This window comes from Lepidochelys olivacea (assembly GCF_965140295.1).
Source record: "Lepidochelys olivacea isolate rLepOli2 genome assembly, chromosome: 15".
NCBI lineage: Eukaryota > Metazoa > Chordata > Testudines > Cheloniidae > Lepidochelys > Lepidochelys olivacea.
Genome location: NC_140425.1, coordinates 16390078 through 16406488, shown reverse-complemented (window position 1 = coordinate 16406488; position 16411 = coordinate 16390078). Strand labels below are relative to the sequence as shown.

The following is a 16411-nucleotide window of genomic DNA, read 5'->3' as shown; positions in this document are numbered from 1 at the left end:
AGGGAGGGTGGGGCGAGCCCTTTGGAGCATGAGCGTGCACCAGCTCCAGTCGCACTAGACTGACTAAGGTGGGAAAGTGCATGGTTACCGAGGGGCTTCCCAGCAGCTAATGGTCAACTGGCACTTCATGACAACGGAAGGACTAGGACTTGGATCCGCCTGCTCCAAAAGCACAGGCCCCCTGCCACTGCGGCGAAAGGCAAAGCTGTCAGCTGTGCCAGCCCTGTGACACACAGCTGGTGGCTTTGATTTCCGTCCCACAGAAAGCACTGACTTATGCATTAGCCAGTTCATCTACTTCAGATTAATTCCAGGGAGGATTTTTTTACGTGAAAATCTACTTTTCGCTCTTCACAGTGACCCTTTGCTCAGCCTGGGTAACGGAAAACCCACTCGTGAGTTTCACGTTTGTTCACACTCTGTTTTGCTATGTTCAGAGAACGTACCCCCCTTCCCCACCTAGACCACTTGTAAAAAGAAACGTTATTTCTGGACATGCTGACATGTTCAGACACAGCTTGGTTTTGGGCCAGGAATGCCAAAATGTCCTATCGCCCCAGGCTGTTGCAATACGACCAACATCTCTCTCTTACATGGCATTTCTCAAAATGCTTTACACAGGAAGGTCAGTATTGTTCTCCCTATTTTAACAGATGGGGAAATTGAGGCACAAAGCAATCTCGTGATTTGCCCATCAGACCCGTGGCAGAACCAAGAATAAAACCCAGGTATCTCAAGTCCTGGGATTAACCCACTAGGCCTCACTGCCTCTCCTCTGTAAGCTTTCCAATTTTTCAGACTCCTGAAATGTGGAGAAGCATCCAGAGTTCATGGTGTTTATCCCAACTGAACCCAAATGCTGGACCCGCTGATGTTGGCCCAGCCTCGTTACCTGTACTGCCAGCCCCAAACATTCTAACATCAGATGTCAAGCCCCCCCCAAACTTATGAGTCTTTAACAAAATGATTATAATCCCCCCCCCAGTCAATTTATTTGCCATCTGCTTTCTGAGCCTTTAGGGGATCACATTTCCCAGCTTTTCCTCACAACCAGGAAGGCTAGAAAAAAATAAATAAAAGCTGAGTCTCACAGTCACATGACTCCAGGAGCTGAGGCTTTAAGAAAAAACACCAAAGATTGTGAAATTCATGATCAAATCACAAGAGTTGGTATCGCTGCATTACATGCCCGCTGGCTGGCTCAGTGGTAGCAGGACTAGAGCTCAGAAGAGAGCAGTCCTGGCAGATAGCTGTGGAATCACAAGGCCTGGGGCCAGAAAACAGAATAAAACTTCCATTAAAGGTCCAAGTTGCCCCACCCCACTGTCCAGGCCCGGTTGCACGACCCACGAGAGCTCCCTACGTCCATCCCCGCTCAAGTGGGCGCAAAAGGGTAGTGTTGGGCGATGGCTTTGTGTGTGAAAAACCTAATCCTGGAGGCCGCTGAGGTGAGAAGAGATGAAAAGTTAAGCAGCGATGGGAGCCCAAAGGCTTGGAGTCAGATGTCGGGAACGGCTCACTCACCTACTGCTTGTGCAAGAGCTCCTTCTGGAGCCGCGTTGGCGGAGCGCTCGGTAGCTTTGCTCGGTATCTTGCTGCGCAGCTGAGAGAGAGCGCTGTCCCTCAGCCTGACCAGAGCCTTCTTCACGGCAGCCTGAAGCAGCTGCCGGAAAGAGGACGAGTCGCAGTTCAGGTTCAGTGGCAAGAACTCCTTCAATAGACGCACCTCCACCTCTGACAAGGCCTGGTTGGTCCTGGGGCTGCAACATAGGAGACCCAGTGCTGCCAGGCGAATGCTCTCCTCCCTGGAGTGCAAGCACCAGCAGAGCCTTTCCAACGTCTCCCCATCGAGGGGCAAGGCCCCAGTGATGATCTTGCGGCCGCTCAACAGGGCGACCCACGCCCGAAGGTGGGCAGAGTCCCCACCACTGCAGCTCTCAGCAAGCAAAGCGTAAGAGGCGGGGAAGAGCCGCAAAGTCCAGACGAGAAGGTAGTTGGAAGCGTTGCTCTGAAGGAAGGAGATGGGTGAGGTCAAAGCACTGGCCAGGGTGGGCAGCCAGGGCAGTGCCCACTTCTGAGCCAGCTGCTCCTCCGTGGCATGTTCCTCTCCCTTCATCCAGTGCTTGCGCTGCTGTTGCAAAATGGTTTTATACACGTCTGATGCAGCTGGGCACAGGTGGTTAGTGGCAAGGCAGTTCAGAAGGTGCTGGGGAAGATCCTTGTAGGTATCCAGAACCTAGTGTGGAAGTATAACATTGTATAAGGGGACATGCTGGATACATTGTATATGTGAGAGCATGCCAAAACATGTTACAAAGTATCTGAGGGAGCACACCATAGGGACAGTTAGCTTTTGAATGGAGAAGCAATTAAGATAGAGCCAGCACGTCTAAGAAGCAGGCATCAGAATGGAAGGTGTGAAGGGCAATTAGTTAAGTTAACTGGAAGCTGTTAAAGGAGATTGTTAAGGGTGGCAGGTAACTGAAGATACGTGACTGGTCTCAGGGATCTCGAAGGGTGGTGACTAAAATCTTTTTCTTCTTTTGTCTGTAACTTCTCTGTAACTTGTTCTCCAAAAAACTGTATAAATTAAAAGACAAGCCCCACTCGGGGGGCTCACTTCTAAATGTATTAGCAGAGCAGCTTTGCTAATAAAACAGAGTGGTCTGATAAATTGTGAGTCTGAGTCAAACTTTGACACTAGAAAACCCCAAATAACTTGTTTGCTTTAGGCAGCCCCTGAACTCTCCTAATGCACCAAGGAAACACATGCACAAGCCTTGCTCCTCTTATTAGTAGCTAAAACAAAGGCTATATTATGACCGTGGAGGAAGAGCAGCCTTCCCCACCAAGGAAAAAGATAAGCTATTGCCAGCAGGAGAGTGGGGTGGGGGGAGGTATTTTTTCATGCTTTGTGTGTAGAAAAGATCTTCTACGCTTTCCACAGTATGCATCCGATGAAGTGAGCTGTAGCTCACGAAAGCTTATGCTCAAATAAATTGGTTAGTCTCTAAGGTGCCACAAGTCCTCCTTTTCTTTTTGCGAATACAGACTAACACGGCTGTTACTCTGAAACATAGCAAAATATTCTGTCCCCTTCTCTAGTGAGACCACGGTGGGGCAGGAAAACGCTGCTGTGACCTCTGCGTTGATGTGTCTTGGCATCCAGACAGGCAGGGTGGCTGGCAGGAGGGGCAGTGGCTCATGCCATTGAGCACCTCCTTGTGGTGGATCTTGGGGGACTATGGGGGCCACAGTTAGGCAGAGATCCAACCATTTCATTTCTGCCAATGCATAAGAGAGCTGGATATACAAGGCCCCACGGGGGAAGTAACAAAAACACAGGTTGCTATCACTTGAACCAGAAGAGATTCTCCGTTAGCAGGATAGGGCCCATGACCCATGGCAGAGCGACCTGCATCCCATCCCCTACGGCACAAGGTGCACACACTATCAATCTCATTCTGATTTTTGATGGAGGCCGCAGGGAGACCCAATTATCCAAGCACAAGCTCTCTCTGCAGATCCTCAACCCACAGGGTGTACCAATGTGCCCCTCCTTTCTTAAAGCAGTAACCGAGGACTCGCAGACCAGTACAATTTCTGGTGTGTCCGGTTTTCATCTAGCCCTTTGTGGGATGTTTTGGCATCTGCATCACACCCTCCGTTCCTCTCTTAGCTGGGCCGGGCACACACAATACCTGTCCCTCTGTGGGCAGTACTCGTTCATCCCACCCATGCGTTAAGTGTCTTGGACACTGCATGTCCCCACCAGGTTTCCTTACTTTTTCTGTGCCCACGTAGGGAAGAATGGCACACAGGGGGAAATATCTGGCTTTGACCTGCCAGGGCATTGCCATAATTCTCTGCAGGAACTGTTCATAGAGGGGTCTCTCCAGGTCCTCGAAGTGATGGCACTCCAGGCAGTAGATCTCCAGGAGATGTTGAAAGGAGCTATGTATGAACTCTGACGCCCCTTCCACCTGAACAACCAGAAAAGATACGCAAACTAAGAGATTGTCCATCATGTCTCACTGCCGGAAATGGTTAGAGGGGCTTTATAACCTCCTCCGCCCTCCTTTATCTGTTACTAGGGATTGCCTGTTCTGTGGTAAGTGATAACCAACATTAAGCAGTCCCAGTTTTGCCGCCAGCAATGGTGGCAGGGGACACAACACAGCAGCCTGATGGGGCTTGGTAAAATAGGCCCCACGGTCTCCCCGTTAGGGCTCCTTAATGGCACTTGCCAATGGAAAGCTGTCTTTCTGAAACTGATGAGACAGCTTGCTGAGTACGGGACTGCTCAGTGGGAGCATGGCTATTGGAGTCTGGCTCTGCCGAGCTGCGAGGCAGAGGGGCTCTCCTCGCAAAGCGCCAGCATGGACAGAACGTCGCGTCAGCCAGGAGGAAAAGGCCATGCCAATGCGCCCAGCCCTATAATGCAAGATCAGCTGTATCTTAGCAATCCTGCCTATGTTACTATGCAGCGTATTCCGCTCCCAGCGAGCGTGAAATGAGCTAGAAGGGCAGAGTGTAGACAGACTAAAATCCGACCAGGCTGCACTGTACACTTTTCTTCAAGTGAAAGACGGGGAAGAAGGGAAGATTTCTGGATATTTTCTGGCTGCCCTGAAAGAGGGCACGGCCTGTAGGAGCTACGTGCCCCCCATCCCGGCTGGGTGCCTTACCGGGCTTTCTGCATTGTTCCAGATGAACTGGCTCAGTCTGTGGAGCAGTTCAGAGTTCTCAGCCAGCATGCGGCTCTCCTTGACTTTCCAGATCTCGGGCAGACACTCCAGGATACGTTGCAGCCAGAGGGAAAAAACTGAAAGCACAGAACAGACTAGTACGGAGCTTTTCCAGCAGACAAAACAGCAAAATCTCCCACAGCTCTTCCTAGCTGGAGTGGGCAACCAGCTATTGGGCAAACGCCTGCCTCTCTCAACACCATTTCCCCTGAGATTTCTCTGTTTTAACCTACCTTATGCAGCAGGGGCTCAAGGCAAGATTAAGGCAAGCAGTGTGCGGTACAGCAAGATGCTACTGAGGGGCCCAGGCTGGATTCAATTGGGCTTTAATTTCAGAATTGAGGGAAAGATCACGCTGGGGGTTCCCCCACCCCCTGCAAAGGTGCCCTAGATATCCGCAGGCAGCTGAGTCACTCTTCCCCTTCCCATACAGCATGTCTGAAAGCTACGGGGGTTTGGAGGTTCCTGCTGCAGTGTGGCAGGAGGGTGGCAAACCTTTAAAACCCTCTTGGGGTATAATGGGGCGGGCGGGAGGTGCAGATCTTTATTACCTTGGAAACGGTAGTAATGATAATCCTTCTGCTCTTCGCTCACAGCCCAGACAGCTGGAAACAGCACGTCCAGCAAGAGACAAGCCTGCAGGGCACACACCAGCGTTAAGCAATGAGCTACTACTGTATTTGTGGTGTTGGGCTTTCCTTGCTGAGTGATGGGAGAGATTACTAGGCACCAGAACTTCCAAGAGGCCCTACTAGGGCATAATTAAGGCTCAGATTTTGTCATGGATATTTTTAGTAAAAGTCACAGACAGGTCTCGGGCAATAAAGGAAAAAAGTCATGGAAGCCCGTGACCCATCCCTGACTTTTCCTAAAAATATCCATGACAAAATGGGAAGGGGCTGGGCAGCTGTGGGGTGGTGGGGAGCTGCAGGGGTCCCCTTGCCCCCTCCGGCAGCTGGGGAGCTGTGGGGATCTCAAGCGAGGAAGCTGCCATCAGCAGAGCTAGGCCGAGCCGCTGCAGCAATGGGCACGATGTAAATACGCTGAGTCAGACAGCCTTGAGCAGCGCAGTCTCTACTGAAATCCATGGAGGTTTCCCCACATGCCCCCTAGCGGGGCTCTTGGACTCCTCCAGCAAAACTCTTTGCCATGACACCAAGGAACACCAGTCTGTTCACCTGCAGTTTTACTCTTTGGCTCTTGAGCCACTGAACTTTGCCTTCTTACAGCTGATATGGCAGCAGCGGGTTGACTAACTACATAGACTGTTCCCCTCCAACCAGCTAAGGCCCTGGCCACAGCAGGTGAACCAGCAACGGTCATGGTGCTGCTAACAGACTTCTAGCGTTCTTCTGCTCTTGATGACCACCTGTGGTGCGTTCATGCCTATATCAGCTACCGAAGGGGTTATTCACAGCACAGCTTGACTTCCAAGATTCTTCCGGGGAAACAGATCTATCCACACTGATCAGGGAAACAAAGACCTCCTGGCAACGATGACATTTAAACACAGCGCCTGGCGCAAGTGTAAGGCCTTTGCCAACTGCTGGGGCAGTTCGAGCCAAGTAAATGGAACGGGCTTGCTCAGCAATGAATTAGCACTCTTCCCCCTCCCCAGTATCTAAAGTCACCCCAAATACTTGCTGAGCCAACACTCGGCAACAGGTGAAGGCTTTTCTAAACCCTTCACCCAAAACCCAGTCTGTTTGTCCTCTGCATTCCCCAAACAGAACGCTCGTTCTAACTTAGAGCTCTCCTACCTGGGGTGGGAAGCTGTCCAGCCGGCAGCTCAGGATCTCCTTCTTGCAGCAAGTTAATAAACCCCTCGTAAGCACCAGTCTCTCTAAGCCATCTGAACACAGGACAGACGTCTCCACCTTCAGTTCCCCAAATCTCAGATCTCCTGGCCCTAGGGGAAAATCACCAAGTTAGGACAGAGCAAAGACTTATTCAGACACGGACTTTCAAACTGCAAATCAGCCTTATGTTTCTCAGGTTAACTTTAGTCCTTCACACCTATTAGTATTAATCGTAGCATGGGGGGCCAGAGCCAGGCAGAGCATGGGCAGACAGCTCAGAAATATGGCCCCTGCAACACAGGGCCTTCCCTGAGCAGACTCTCCCAGTCCTGCTCAACTGTGCGGCGGAGCCTGCCAAACTCAGTGTACGCTGCCTGCTCCAGCGTGGGAGGGTCTCAATCTGCAGAAATCAACTGTCCAGGCCCATAACCTACTGTGCCATCTTGCCTCATGGACTGAGAGCCCCGTATCTAGGCTTTGCTGGAGACTTCCTCCCATTCCTTCACCTAGGAAGGCAGAGCAGGCCTCTAGGGAACTGAGATCTGTTCCTAGTTCAGCCACTGACTGTCCGCTTGGGCAAGTCGCTTCCCCACCTTTGGAAAGCACCGTGAGATCAAACGCTAAGAAGGATCGTTACTAAAGATCACGCACGCACCTTGGTCGACTAGCTGGAAAAGGGTCAGCACGGCTCTGGCCCCTCTCTCTGGCTCAGCAGCAGTGTTCACCAGCATGCTCACGGCAGTGCCGGCCAGCAGGCGGGCGTCCTTGTTAGCTGTCTGAAGTCACCAAGGAAAAGGAAACTCACATTTTTAAAAAGCTTGTCTTTACAAAGTCCTTTAAACGCCACTTACTGCTCTCCCTGCAAACAAAAGGCATTTATAAAGCCACGGGGGGCGTGCTGCACTTTTGCAGCACATAGGGTGGACTGGACCCCTCTCATCACAACACCCCCCCGCTCTGCTGCATTCACACTTACGCTGCAGTGTACACGCTGAAACACGTGTATGTCACATGTACATGGGAATGTCTCCAGCTGTATGGGGTGGAGCCACCCATTACCAGCAGCTGTCACCTAGCATGGCACTATCACTGCATTCTACCATGGCTTCACTTTAGTGCAGTTGTTGTTCCCCCTCCACGGGAGCTGTGGATACTCAGCACCTCTCCGTATCAGGCAACTTTTGTGTAGGTGCCTATATTTGAAAACATTGGCCTTGTGTTTTCTGCCTCAGTTTCCCCAAGGAAACCATAAAATGGAGCTAATAAAAACTTGCCTCCCTGGTAGGAGTCCTGAGAGGTGAAATTAGATAACGTTTGGAAAGTGCTTTGAACATTATCCTTATTTTTCTAACCGGGAACAACTTCTCCTCTCAGATCCAGACTGGCCTGGCTTCACGTGGGCTCAAACTCTCTGCGGCAGCTTAGCTGCTGTCTCATCTGTGCCACAGTTGGGCAGCTGCCCGGACTATAATCACCTGCCCCATGACGACTTGCAGCAGAGATCCCAAAATGCTCTGCAGGATTCCACTGTTCTCGGCTTCGCTCCACACCAGAGGCGACACTTCCTTTGGCATCGCCTGGAAAAGCTGCAGGCAGGTCTGTGGAAGTAAAAGGGCAAAGCGCAACCCTCTGTCACCTGCTAGATCTTTTTCTTAACAGTTCGACAATGCGCCTCCCCCAACATAGAGGGGAACTTTTTTCTTCCAACCCTTAAGTCCTGCTGTCTTACAGGGGGGAAAGACGCCAAATTCCAATGAATGTTTGGGTTTTTTAACCCCTTCAATTCATGCCTCTCTTCCCCTAGTGCTAGTGGGAGTTACAGCATGTTACAGGCATCCAGAGGAGACTATAACCCCCAAGCAATGTGGATCTTACCTTGACTGTGACGTAGCTCCACTCCTCGCTCCTTGCCGTTGGGTCTTGCAGCACCAAATTCAACGTGGCAGCTACACGCAGCAGCAGTGGGGCTAGGCTGAGTCTCCAGTGGTGTCGGCCTAGGCTGCTGTCCTCTATGAACATGCAAACTGTGGATAGCGGAGAGAGAGGCGCACAGGGCATCGGATGCCAGGCACTGCAGCCCGAGATGCTGGGTTAAACACCTCAGAAGGTGGCCAGCAGCATCTATGTGCACCCTGCAGCGAGTTATGATCAAACAAACTGATCCAGACACCCATGCTTTTATGCAGGGCTGGGGAATCCCCTTCTCCCTGCCAGCTGGTTTGGGTCCCAAGCTTTGAGGCCGTACATTTGAGTTGAATCCCTCCCTGCAGGGGTGACTATCCCTGCTAACTCTCATGCGCGGAGATTCAGAGATGACTCTTCCCCTGCTGGTATTGTTAACTCATGAAAAGAGACAGGGAAAGGCCAAAGCAAATGAAGGCTCTAATCTCTCTATTCTTGGATGGTTATCTGGAGCTGGTGATTTCTAGTACTTATACCACTTTTCATCATCAACTGTGTGTTAGTTAATTCATTCCCCGCACCCTGTGGAGGGAGGTGAGTATAATTCTCCCTATTTTATGTGTGGGGAAACTGAGGCACGGAAGTGCCATGACTTTCAGAAGGCTGCACAGAGTGCATGTCTTCATGCCCAGATCTTGCTGGGGATTTGCCCAGAAAAGCTCAGCCCACAGACAGCACCGGGCTTTTGGGCCCACATCTCTTGCCACTGATCTCAGTGGGAGAAGGCCAGGACATCGGTGACACTTCTGCTCGTCTCGTTCCCCAGTCAGACTGAGTAGCAGACAAGAGAGTCAGGGACTTGTCTGAGGCTGGCACCATGAATCGGTAGCTCAGCTCATGATGAGCGTCAGCATGGTCTGAACTCAGTTTCTTATTAACCACAGAGGCCTCCGTCGTGCATATTTGCATGCACGTGGTTCTGCGGGTTAGTGTCACGGCTTTCAAAGGGGGCAGGGGGAGTCTTTGAGACTGACCTGTCTGGAGGTCTCCCGGAGACAGCACCTGCAGGGAGAAGGAAGCACAGGAACGTTTAACACTCATGGAGAGACAGCTGGTGCAGAATTGCAGCTCGAGGGATGCAGTGTGTGCTAGGAGAGGTCTGAGGGGCAATTAGAACCTGAGCTCCCGAGCAAAGCATCTGCCAGCTGAGCTTAGAATCAAGCCTTCCTCCCAAACCACAGCATGCAGTTTTCCCCCACCCAAGGCAGCCCAGCCAGATCAGCGGGGCAGGGCTGAGACCCTCCGTTTGTCTCCAGGGTCCCAGGCCAGTGCGGCTGGGTGTTCTGCACGAGTAGAGCTGACATACTCACCCCTAAGGGAACAAACTAATACACTTCAGCCAACTCCCTGAACTGTGACAGACTCTCTGCTTTCTCCCCCCACACTGACTATTGTCTGTAAACAGCTTCCTCCTTTTGAACCCACCTCTTCTTCCTACCAAGTTCTCTTTGGGGTGGTACAAATCACAAAGACTTGCCATGTTTCAGTTCACTACCTAGGGGGGCCACCAACCCAGCACTGGGCTGAAACGCTGTCAGCCGGAAGACCAGGAGGCTGAATGTACAGAAGCCTGTTTTTATTTACACACAAAGATCCGGTGAACCCGCAACGCTGGGAGAGGGAACAAAAAGACCCTCCAGGCCAGGTAACAGGGAATGTCCTAACACTGTCTCGTTGTACAGGGGTAGATGTGAGCTTTGAAATACTATGGGAGTAAATACAAGGGTGCTAAGCAGCCTGAACTGGGCCTTTCCTGCCACATCGCCATCCCCGGATCCAATGCTGCCCTGTGCACTAAGGCCCCAATCCTGCAATGCTAGCTCAGACCCGCTGACGTCAACAGGACTCTGCACGGGCCTAGGGGTCCAAGCTGATGGATCCTGATGCGGGATCAGGGCCTCCCTTTGTCTTCTGTGCTGCTCTAAAGAGAACTGAGTTCCTCTCACCTGTTTGTACTCCGTCAGGCTGCTCATTAACTTATTCACTTCCTCAGCAACCAGGGATTCTTTACTTTCTGACAACTTCGTAACAATCTGGGGGGGGGAAGGAAACCTCGAATGATCCAGGTGTTCCAGGATTGTGTACAAATACCCAGACCAATATGCGTCTGTCTACACTGCAGTTGGCAGAGAGCCTCCCAGCCTAGGTAGACGGACTCACGCTAGCTCAGCTGGCGTGAGCATGCTAAAAATAGCAGTGTGGATGTTGTGGCTCTGGCAGCTGTTTGGGTTCTCCAGGCCACCGAACGCCCTGGACCTGAGACCAGGTGGCTATCCCGAGTGTCCAGCAGAGCCACAACATCCACCCTGATGTTTTTAGTGACCTAGCTAGTGCAAGTCTGTGTACCGGGCTGGCTCCCAGCTGCAGTGTAGACATACTCTGTGCGCTCGCAATTAGGTTGATAATATGCTATTGAACCCAGACTTAGGATTTAGACACATCATAAACAGACCTTTGCCAAAGAGACCAGTGTGACCTCTTGAGTAAATGATGCGTGAATAAAACCAGCTGTGAAAGACTAAAAATGCACAACAAGAAAAGGTAGGGATTTCAGGAAAAGAATCCATTTGATAAACACGTTTATGTTGTCAAGCACTGTGCCAGATATGGAAAGTTAAAGCTAAAAGTCTGTCCAATGTCAGCAGGCTTTTTGTTAAATAGTGTTTATTTTCAGTCAAGGGCACAAGTTACAACATTTGGCTCCAGCTCTAAACTTCCCCAGAGCTCAGGAGCACTGGGCTCTGGGATTTTAGTTCAGGCCCCTCCTTGGGCTTGTCTATACAGCCCTGCAGTTTGGACTATGGATAGGCACATTGCAGGGCACACTCCGAAGTCCTTCAAAGAGGACTATGTTAATGCAAACTAGGTACCTTTTAGTCTGTGTCCACAGCATCCATAGGGGGCAGTTACAGCATCGCGCTTCGATGCGCACTGTAATTTGCCTCTCCAGACTACAGGGCCATGTAGCTATAGCCTCTGTTCTGCCTTTTATTATATGTATTTTATTCTCTTTCATAATGAAAGAGCTGAAGAAGAGCTCTGTGTAGCTCAAAAGCTTTCTCTTTCACCATCAGAAGTGGGTCCAGTAAAAGATATTACTTCTCCCACCTTGTCTCTATAATGAAAGAGAGACCGGACAGAACAGTGATTTCCGCACTTGCTGGCTCTCCTCCTTATGTTTAGCTGCTAAACTCACAGATTTTGTAAGCCAGAAATGCATCACAATGGTTATCTAGTCTAAGCTCTTACGTAACACAGGTCAGAGAATTTCACCCAGTAATCAAGGCACTGAACCCCAATCACCTGTGGCTAAATTACATTACTAAGTTAAAAACAAATGAAATACTTTCCCTAATATTCATTTTCCACATAGCAATGGCTGTAGGAGTTGCCACAGAATGTTCTTTGATTGCAAATGAAAGGCGGGGTAGTCTGCACAGTGGTGAATGGGAAGATGGGGTGGCCTGGGCAGTTGTGAATGGGAAGAGGGTGTCCATGAGCCAATGGGATCTATGTTGCTAGAGCCCTGATACAAAAGTCAAGTGTAGGTAGCTAAGCAAAGGGACAAGCCTCTGTTTTTATTCTTGGTTTTCCCAGAGGGAAGGCACAAGCTGTAACCTTTATTCCCAGGGAAACTCAGTTAAGATTCAACATCTAGTTTGCAGTAAGGTTCTTCGTGTAGACTGAGGCACAAGATCACCCCGTAAGTGAATGGCCCAGGCAGGTACCAGTCTCAGTTCCGCGTGGCAGGAGCCCAGCCGTCTAATTCCTAGCTCTGACTTGCTGTGGGACCTTGGGTAAGTCACTTACCGTTGCTATAGTTCCGTTTCCTCATCTGTAAAATGGGGATCATAACACCTGTCTACCTAATGCTCTTGTGAGCATCCCTGACTATACAGATACGTCTATACTCCAGTTAAAAATCCAGGGCTATCCCATGACAGCTGACTCAGGCTCAGGGGCTTAGGCTAAGGGGCTGTTTAATTGTGGTGTACATGTTTGGGCTAGAGTCCAGGCTCTAGGATCCTGCAAGGTAGGAGGGTCCCAGAGCTCAGCCTACAGCCTAAGCCTCAACTTCTACACTGCAATTCAACAGCCCCGCAGCCCAGCCCGAGTCAGCTGGCGTGGGCTAGCCCCGGGGTGTCTAACTGCAGTGTAGCCACACCTGCCGAGTCACCGAGAACAGGTGCTGTAGAGACCCTGCGTTTATTATTTTGCAGACGCCCCTGCAAACAAGGGAAGTGACCGCTGTAGAGCAAACTGTGGCATAACTTTGCAGCCTGACCCCCTACCCACCCAGATGAATGGAGCAGCCACTGTCTAACATGATTTACCTGCTCGAGTTTATGGAAGGAGCTGGAACTGCTGGTCGTCTCCATCTGGAAAGCAAGCACGCAGCGCACTAGGGGAAGCATGTCAGCATCCTCTAGCTCCCGTAATCCCTTGCTCATCTCCTGAAAGAGCAGAAGTGCCTCCTCCAGATTTTTATCTTTACACCTCTTCACAGAACCCCTGGCAAAATGAAACCCAGGATTGTCATGTCAATGCTGACTTGCTCCAAACACCTCCAGCTGAGAGAGGGGAAGAGTTCTGACTGCAGTTATGGTCAGTATGGTCATGGAGCGGGACAGGGAAAACTACAGTGTTTTATAGGCCTGGCTTTTGCTTAGCACCCACCCCAATAGTATGTATAGCGCGCATGTTTAAATTACGTTTATTCATTTAAATGCATTGGTCTAGATTTTCATAAGTGACTAGTGCTTTATAGGTTCTTCACTTGTTTCCTCACCAAAACCATCTGATGTTCCACCATTTGCTTTAAAAGATGCTAACACGTATACAGAGGCTGGGGCCAAGGTTGGTAAAAATAAAATAATTCTGCAAAATCTCTAGATAAGAAACAGAAGAGGGGAGGTAGAATAAGATCAGACTGGCCCTGTGTAACGCAAATACAGCGCTGGGAAATGATCAGGGCCCAATGTCACTGAATAGAAGAGAATCAGTTAAATTTCATTCTGCTTTATAGCACCAGTCTTGTAAAGCAAAAAATCAACCAAAGCCCCCCATATAACCACCAATATAAATATATAAACCAAGCCACATCTCCAGCGTGAACACAGCAAGGAACCCCATCAGGGGAAGAGGAGAGTGAATCTCCTCATAAAGGATCCCCTTATCCTGGGCTTGGATCCACAGATGTGTACATATAGCAAGGCTGATTTTGGCAGGAATCTGTGGACCCACTTGCAGGATGGGAGTCTACATCAGAAACAGATCAATATCTCAAGTATCAGGGAGTGGCCATGTTCGTCTGTATCCACAAAAACAACAAGGAGTCCGGTGGCACCTTAAAGACTAACAGATTTATTTGGGCAAATCTGAAGAAGTGGATTTTTTACCCACGAAAGCTTATGCCCAAATAAATCAGTGAGTCTTTAAGGTGCCACCGGACTCCTTGTTGTTTTTGCAGATCAATATCTGAACCAGAATAACGTGCAACAGTGGAAATGAGTAGTTACAGGCTGAAAACTAGCATCGTTTTGTTTTGCATAAGGCGCTGGCTATAGCCCAAACACAGGACTTTAGCGGGGTGCTGCTGGCTCGCTCTCACCTTCCAGTCAGACTCAGGGATAACAATGCTTAGCTGGAGGTGGGAGAGAGGGAAAGTGAAAGAGGAATAAAACTGATTGAGTTACCCTCCTTCCCTACAGAACTAGTTTAGCCAAGACATCCACATGTCCCCTTTAGTTGCCTGCACACTGATTATTCTTTTACTTGCTTTCAGTCCTTGCATTTCTGTCATTTCCAACTCTCAGCTGTCACACAGCGGGTTAGTGCATGTAGTTTTTATACCTCTGAAGAGCTGGCCTGAGTAGAGGTCTGATTAAAACAGCAAGTGAAATGATTTTGGTTTCAGACTAACTACTGACTGACTTCACATCACACACACAGGGACAGGAAGTCTGCGCAGTGAGGAGACAAGGGGGCTGCGGGTCAAAATGAGAGGCTGTGGCACGGCAAGTCAGTACAGGGGTCTGCTGGCAGTTGTGGTGAGAAGGGGCCAGGACTGGAAACGCCGGGGGTGCTGAGGCTCAGGACTGAAACGCAGCGGCAGAGAGTCCGGAATAGCCCGTGCTGTAGGTCAGAAGAGAAGTGAACTTTGTACTAAGCCTTGCACAACACCCACCTGCACTGCTCAGCTCTAGCCAGGCCCTCGCTTTCAGGAACGGACGTATTTAACCCACATTTACCCAGCAACTAAAACAAGGAGAAGTGTTGAACTGGCAGCTCCTTGAGGCAGGGACTGTTTTTCTGTTCTGTGTGCGTACAGCGCCTAGCAAAAGGGGGGTCCAGGGCCCTGCCTAGACTATCTAGACAGGACAGGAATACAAACAATTAATCCTGAAGAATGGTTACAGAACAAACACTTTTGATCCTTAAAGGGAAGTTACATTTGGCCCCGGAGTTAAACCTGCTAGAAACTTTCCCACCATGAAAACAATCCACAGAAATCAGTTTTTCTCAAGGAGACAGACGCCCGCTCCCTGTGCGGCCCCAACCAGGGGAGCAGTGCAACCTGACAGACAGAGCGACTCTAAACCCAAGTGAGACCCATTCCACCGACCCTTCCCGGTCCCCGCGGCCATCAAGGGGGACAACGAGCTGGATGTCAAGGCGGGCTCGCCCACCTTGCTGTGCTAGCAAAGCAGGTAACACCCCAGCTTCTTACCACAGGGCTTTGGGTTTCAGTGGAGTGTCTCTTTGCGCGGCCATGAACCAGTCACCTGGGGCCAAACTGTCACAGGCCAGTGCCCGGCGACAGGAGAGACCCTCCCCCGCCACCCCCTTCGCTGTGCAACCTGGGCAGAAGCCCGCGCGCTGGGGGGCACGGAAGGAAGCGGGCAGGGCGCCCGGGCGCGGAGCGGAGCGGGGCAGAGCCCTGGCGCCGGGGACCGCCGGCAAGGGGCGCACGCCCCGTCCCGGCTTCTGCCCCCGGCCCCCGGCCTGGAGCGCCAGCACGCTGCGGGGGAGATGCTCTCCAATGGACCCCCCACGGCAGAAGGGGGCTAACCACCCCCCCCGGGTCCCTGTCCCCCCCAGGAGCGGGCCCCCTGCAGCCGGGGCCGGGGGCCCGAAGCGGGCGCCCGCCACTCACCCTGCGAACTGCTCCAGCTTCTCCAGGAAGGCGAGCACGGCGCGGCTCAGGTCCTGCAGCGGCTCGCTCCGCCCGAGCCCCCGGTAGAAGGCGAGGCAGGCCTGGGCCTCCTGCGCCGCGCCCATGGCTCGCGGAGCGGCCCGGCCCGGCCCGGGCGGCGGGGAAGCGAGCCGGGCTGCCCCGGGGGATCTAGCGCCGCACGTGGGGCTTGGCAGCTCCGGGCCGGGGGCGCGCTCAGGGGCGGCGGCCACCATAGAGTCGGGCGGAGACTGGGGCTGTGCCGCCCGGCTGCCGCCGTCACCGACAGGCTCTGCCCTGCGGGCGCGCCAGCCCCATCTAGTGCTGCCGGGGGTCTAGCTGGGCTGCAGGGAGCAGCCGCGGCTCCCCCGGCCCGGCCCGGCCCGGCTCGGCTCGGCCCGGCCCGGCCCGGCTCGGCCGCCGCTGGAGACTGGCCGGGCTGGGGAACGCCGTGGGCGCCGCTCCGCTGCTCTTCGCACGGCTGGGCTGTGATCCCCGTCAGGCGTGCTCCTGCCTGGGCTCCCCTGACATCTGCTGTGTGGTTGGAGGGGCTGGCTAACCTCGGGCAGTGGTTGTCAACCTGGGACTATGCCTCAGGTTTCCAAAGGGGCCCGCACCGCCATTTGAAATGTCTTCGGGGTCTGCAAAGGAAAAAGGGTTGACTACCACTGAGGTAGGGGAACTGAAAATCCATGTTACCTAACGGGCTTTAAACTGTGGAGGGGGCA

The 16411-nt window shown here is 51.9% G+C and overlaps 1 protein-coding gene across 4 annotated transcripts in view; it reads right to left on the bottom strand.

The window, feature by feature from the left end:
* Window positions 1–15949, bottom strand: part of LOC311531759 (tRNA (32-2'-O)-methyltransferase regulator THADA-like) — a 39103-nt gene extending 23154 nt beyond the window's left edge. For 2 of the 4 annotated variants that reach the window (XM_084649441.1, XM_084649442.1), the window contains exons 1-12: window positions 15666–15949; window positions 12844–13021; window positions 10456–10542; window positions 9484–9511; window positions 8423–8571; window positions 8023–8145; window positions 7203–7323; window positions 6509–6657; window positions 5300–5384; window positions 4689–4825; window positions 3786–3983; window positions 1525–2236 (exon numbers count right to left, since the gene is read on the bottom strand). In XM_084649441.1, coding sequence (XP_084505567.1) covers window positions 1525–2236; window positions 3786–3983; window positions 4689–4825; window positions 5300–5384; window positions 6509–6657; window positions 7203–7323; window positions 8023–8145; window positions 8423–8571; window positions 9484–9511; window positions 10456–10542; window positions 12844–13021; window positions 15666–15919 — 2221 coding nt within the window. In that variant the 5' untranslated portion in view covers window positions 15920–15949. Of the gene's footprint in view, window positions 1–1524; window positions 2237–3785; window positions 3984–4688; window positions 4826–5299; window positions 5385–6508; window positions 6658–7202; window positions 7324–8022; window positions 8146–8422; window positions 8572–9483; window positions 9512–10455; window positions 10543–12843; window positions 13022–14696; window positions 14881–15665 lie in introns of all 4 variants that reach the window. The other 2 variants (XM_084649443.1, XM_084649444.1) reach the window with 2 other exon arrangements.
* Window positions 15950–16411: the final 462 nt, after the last annotated feature.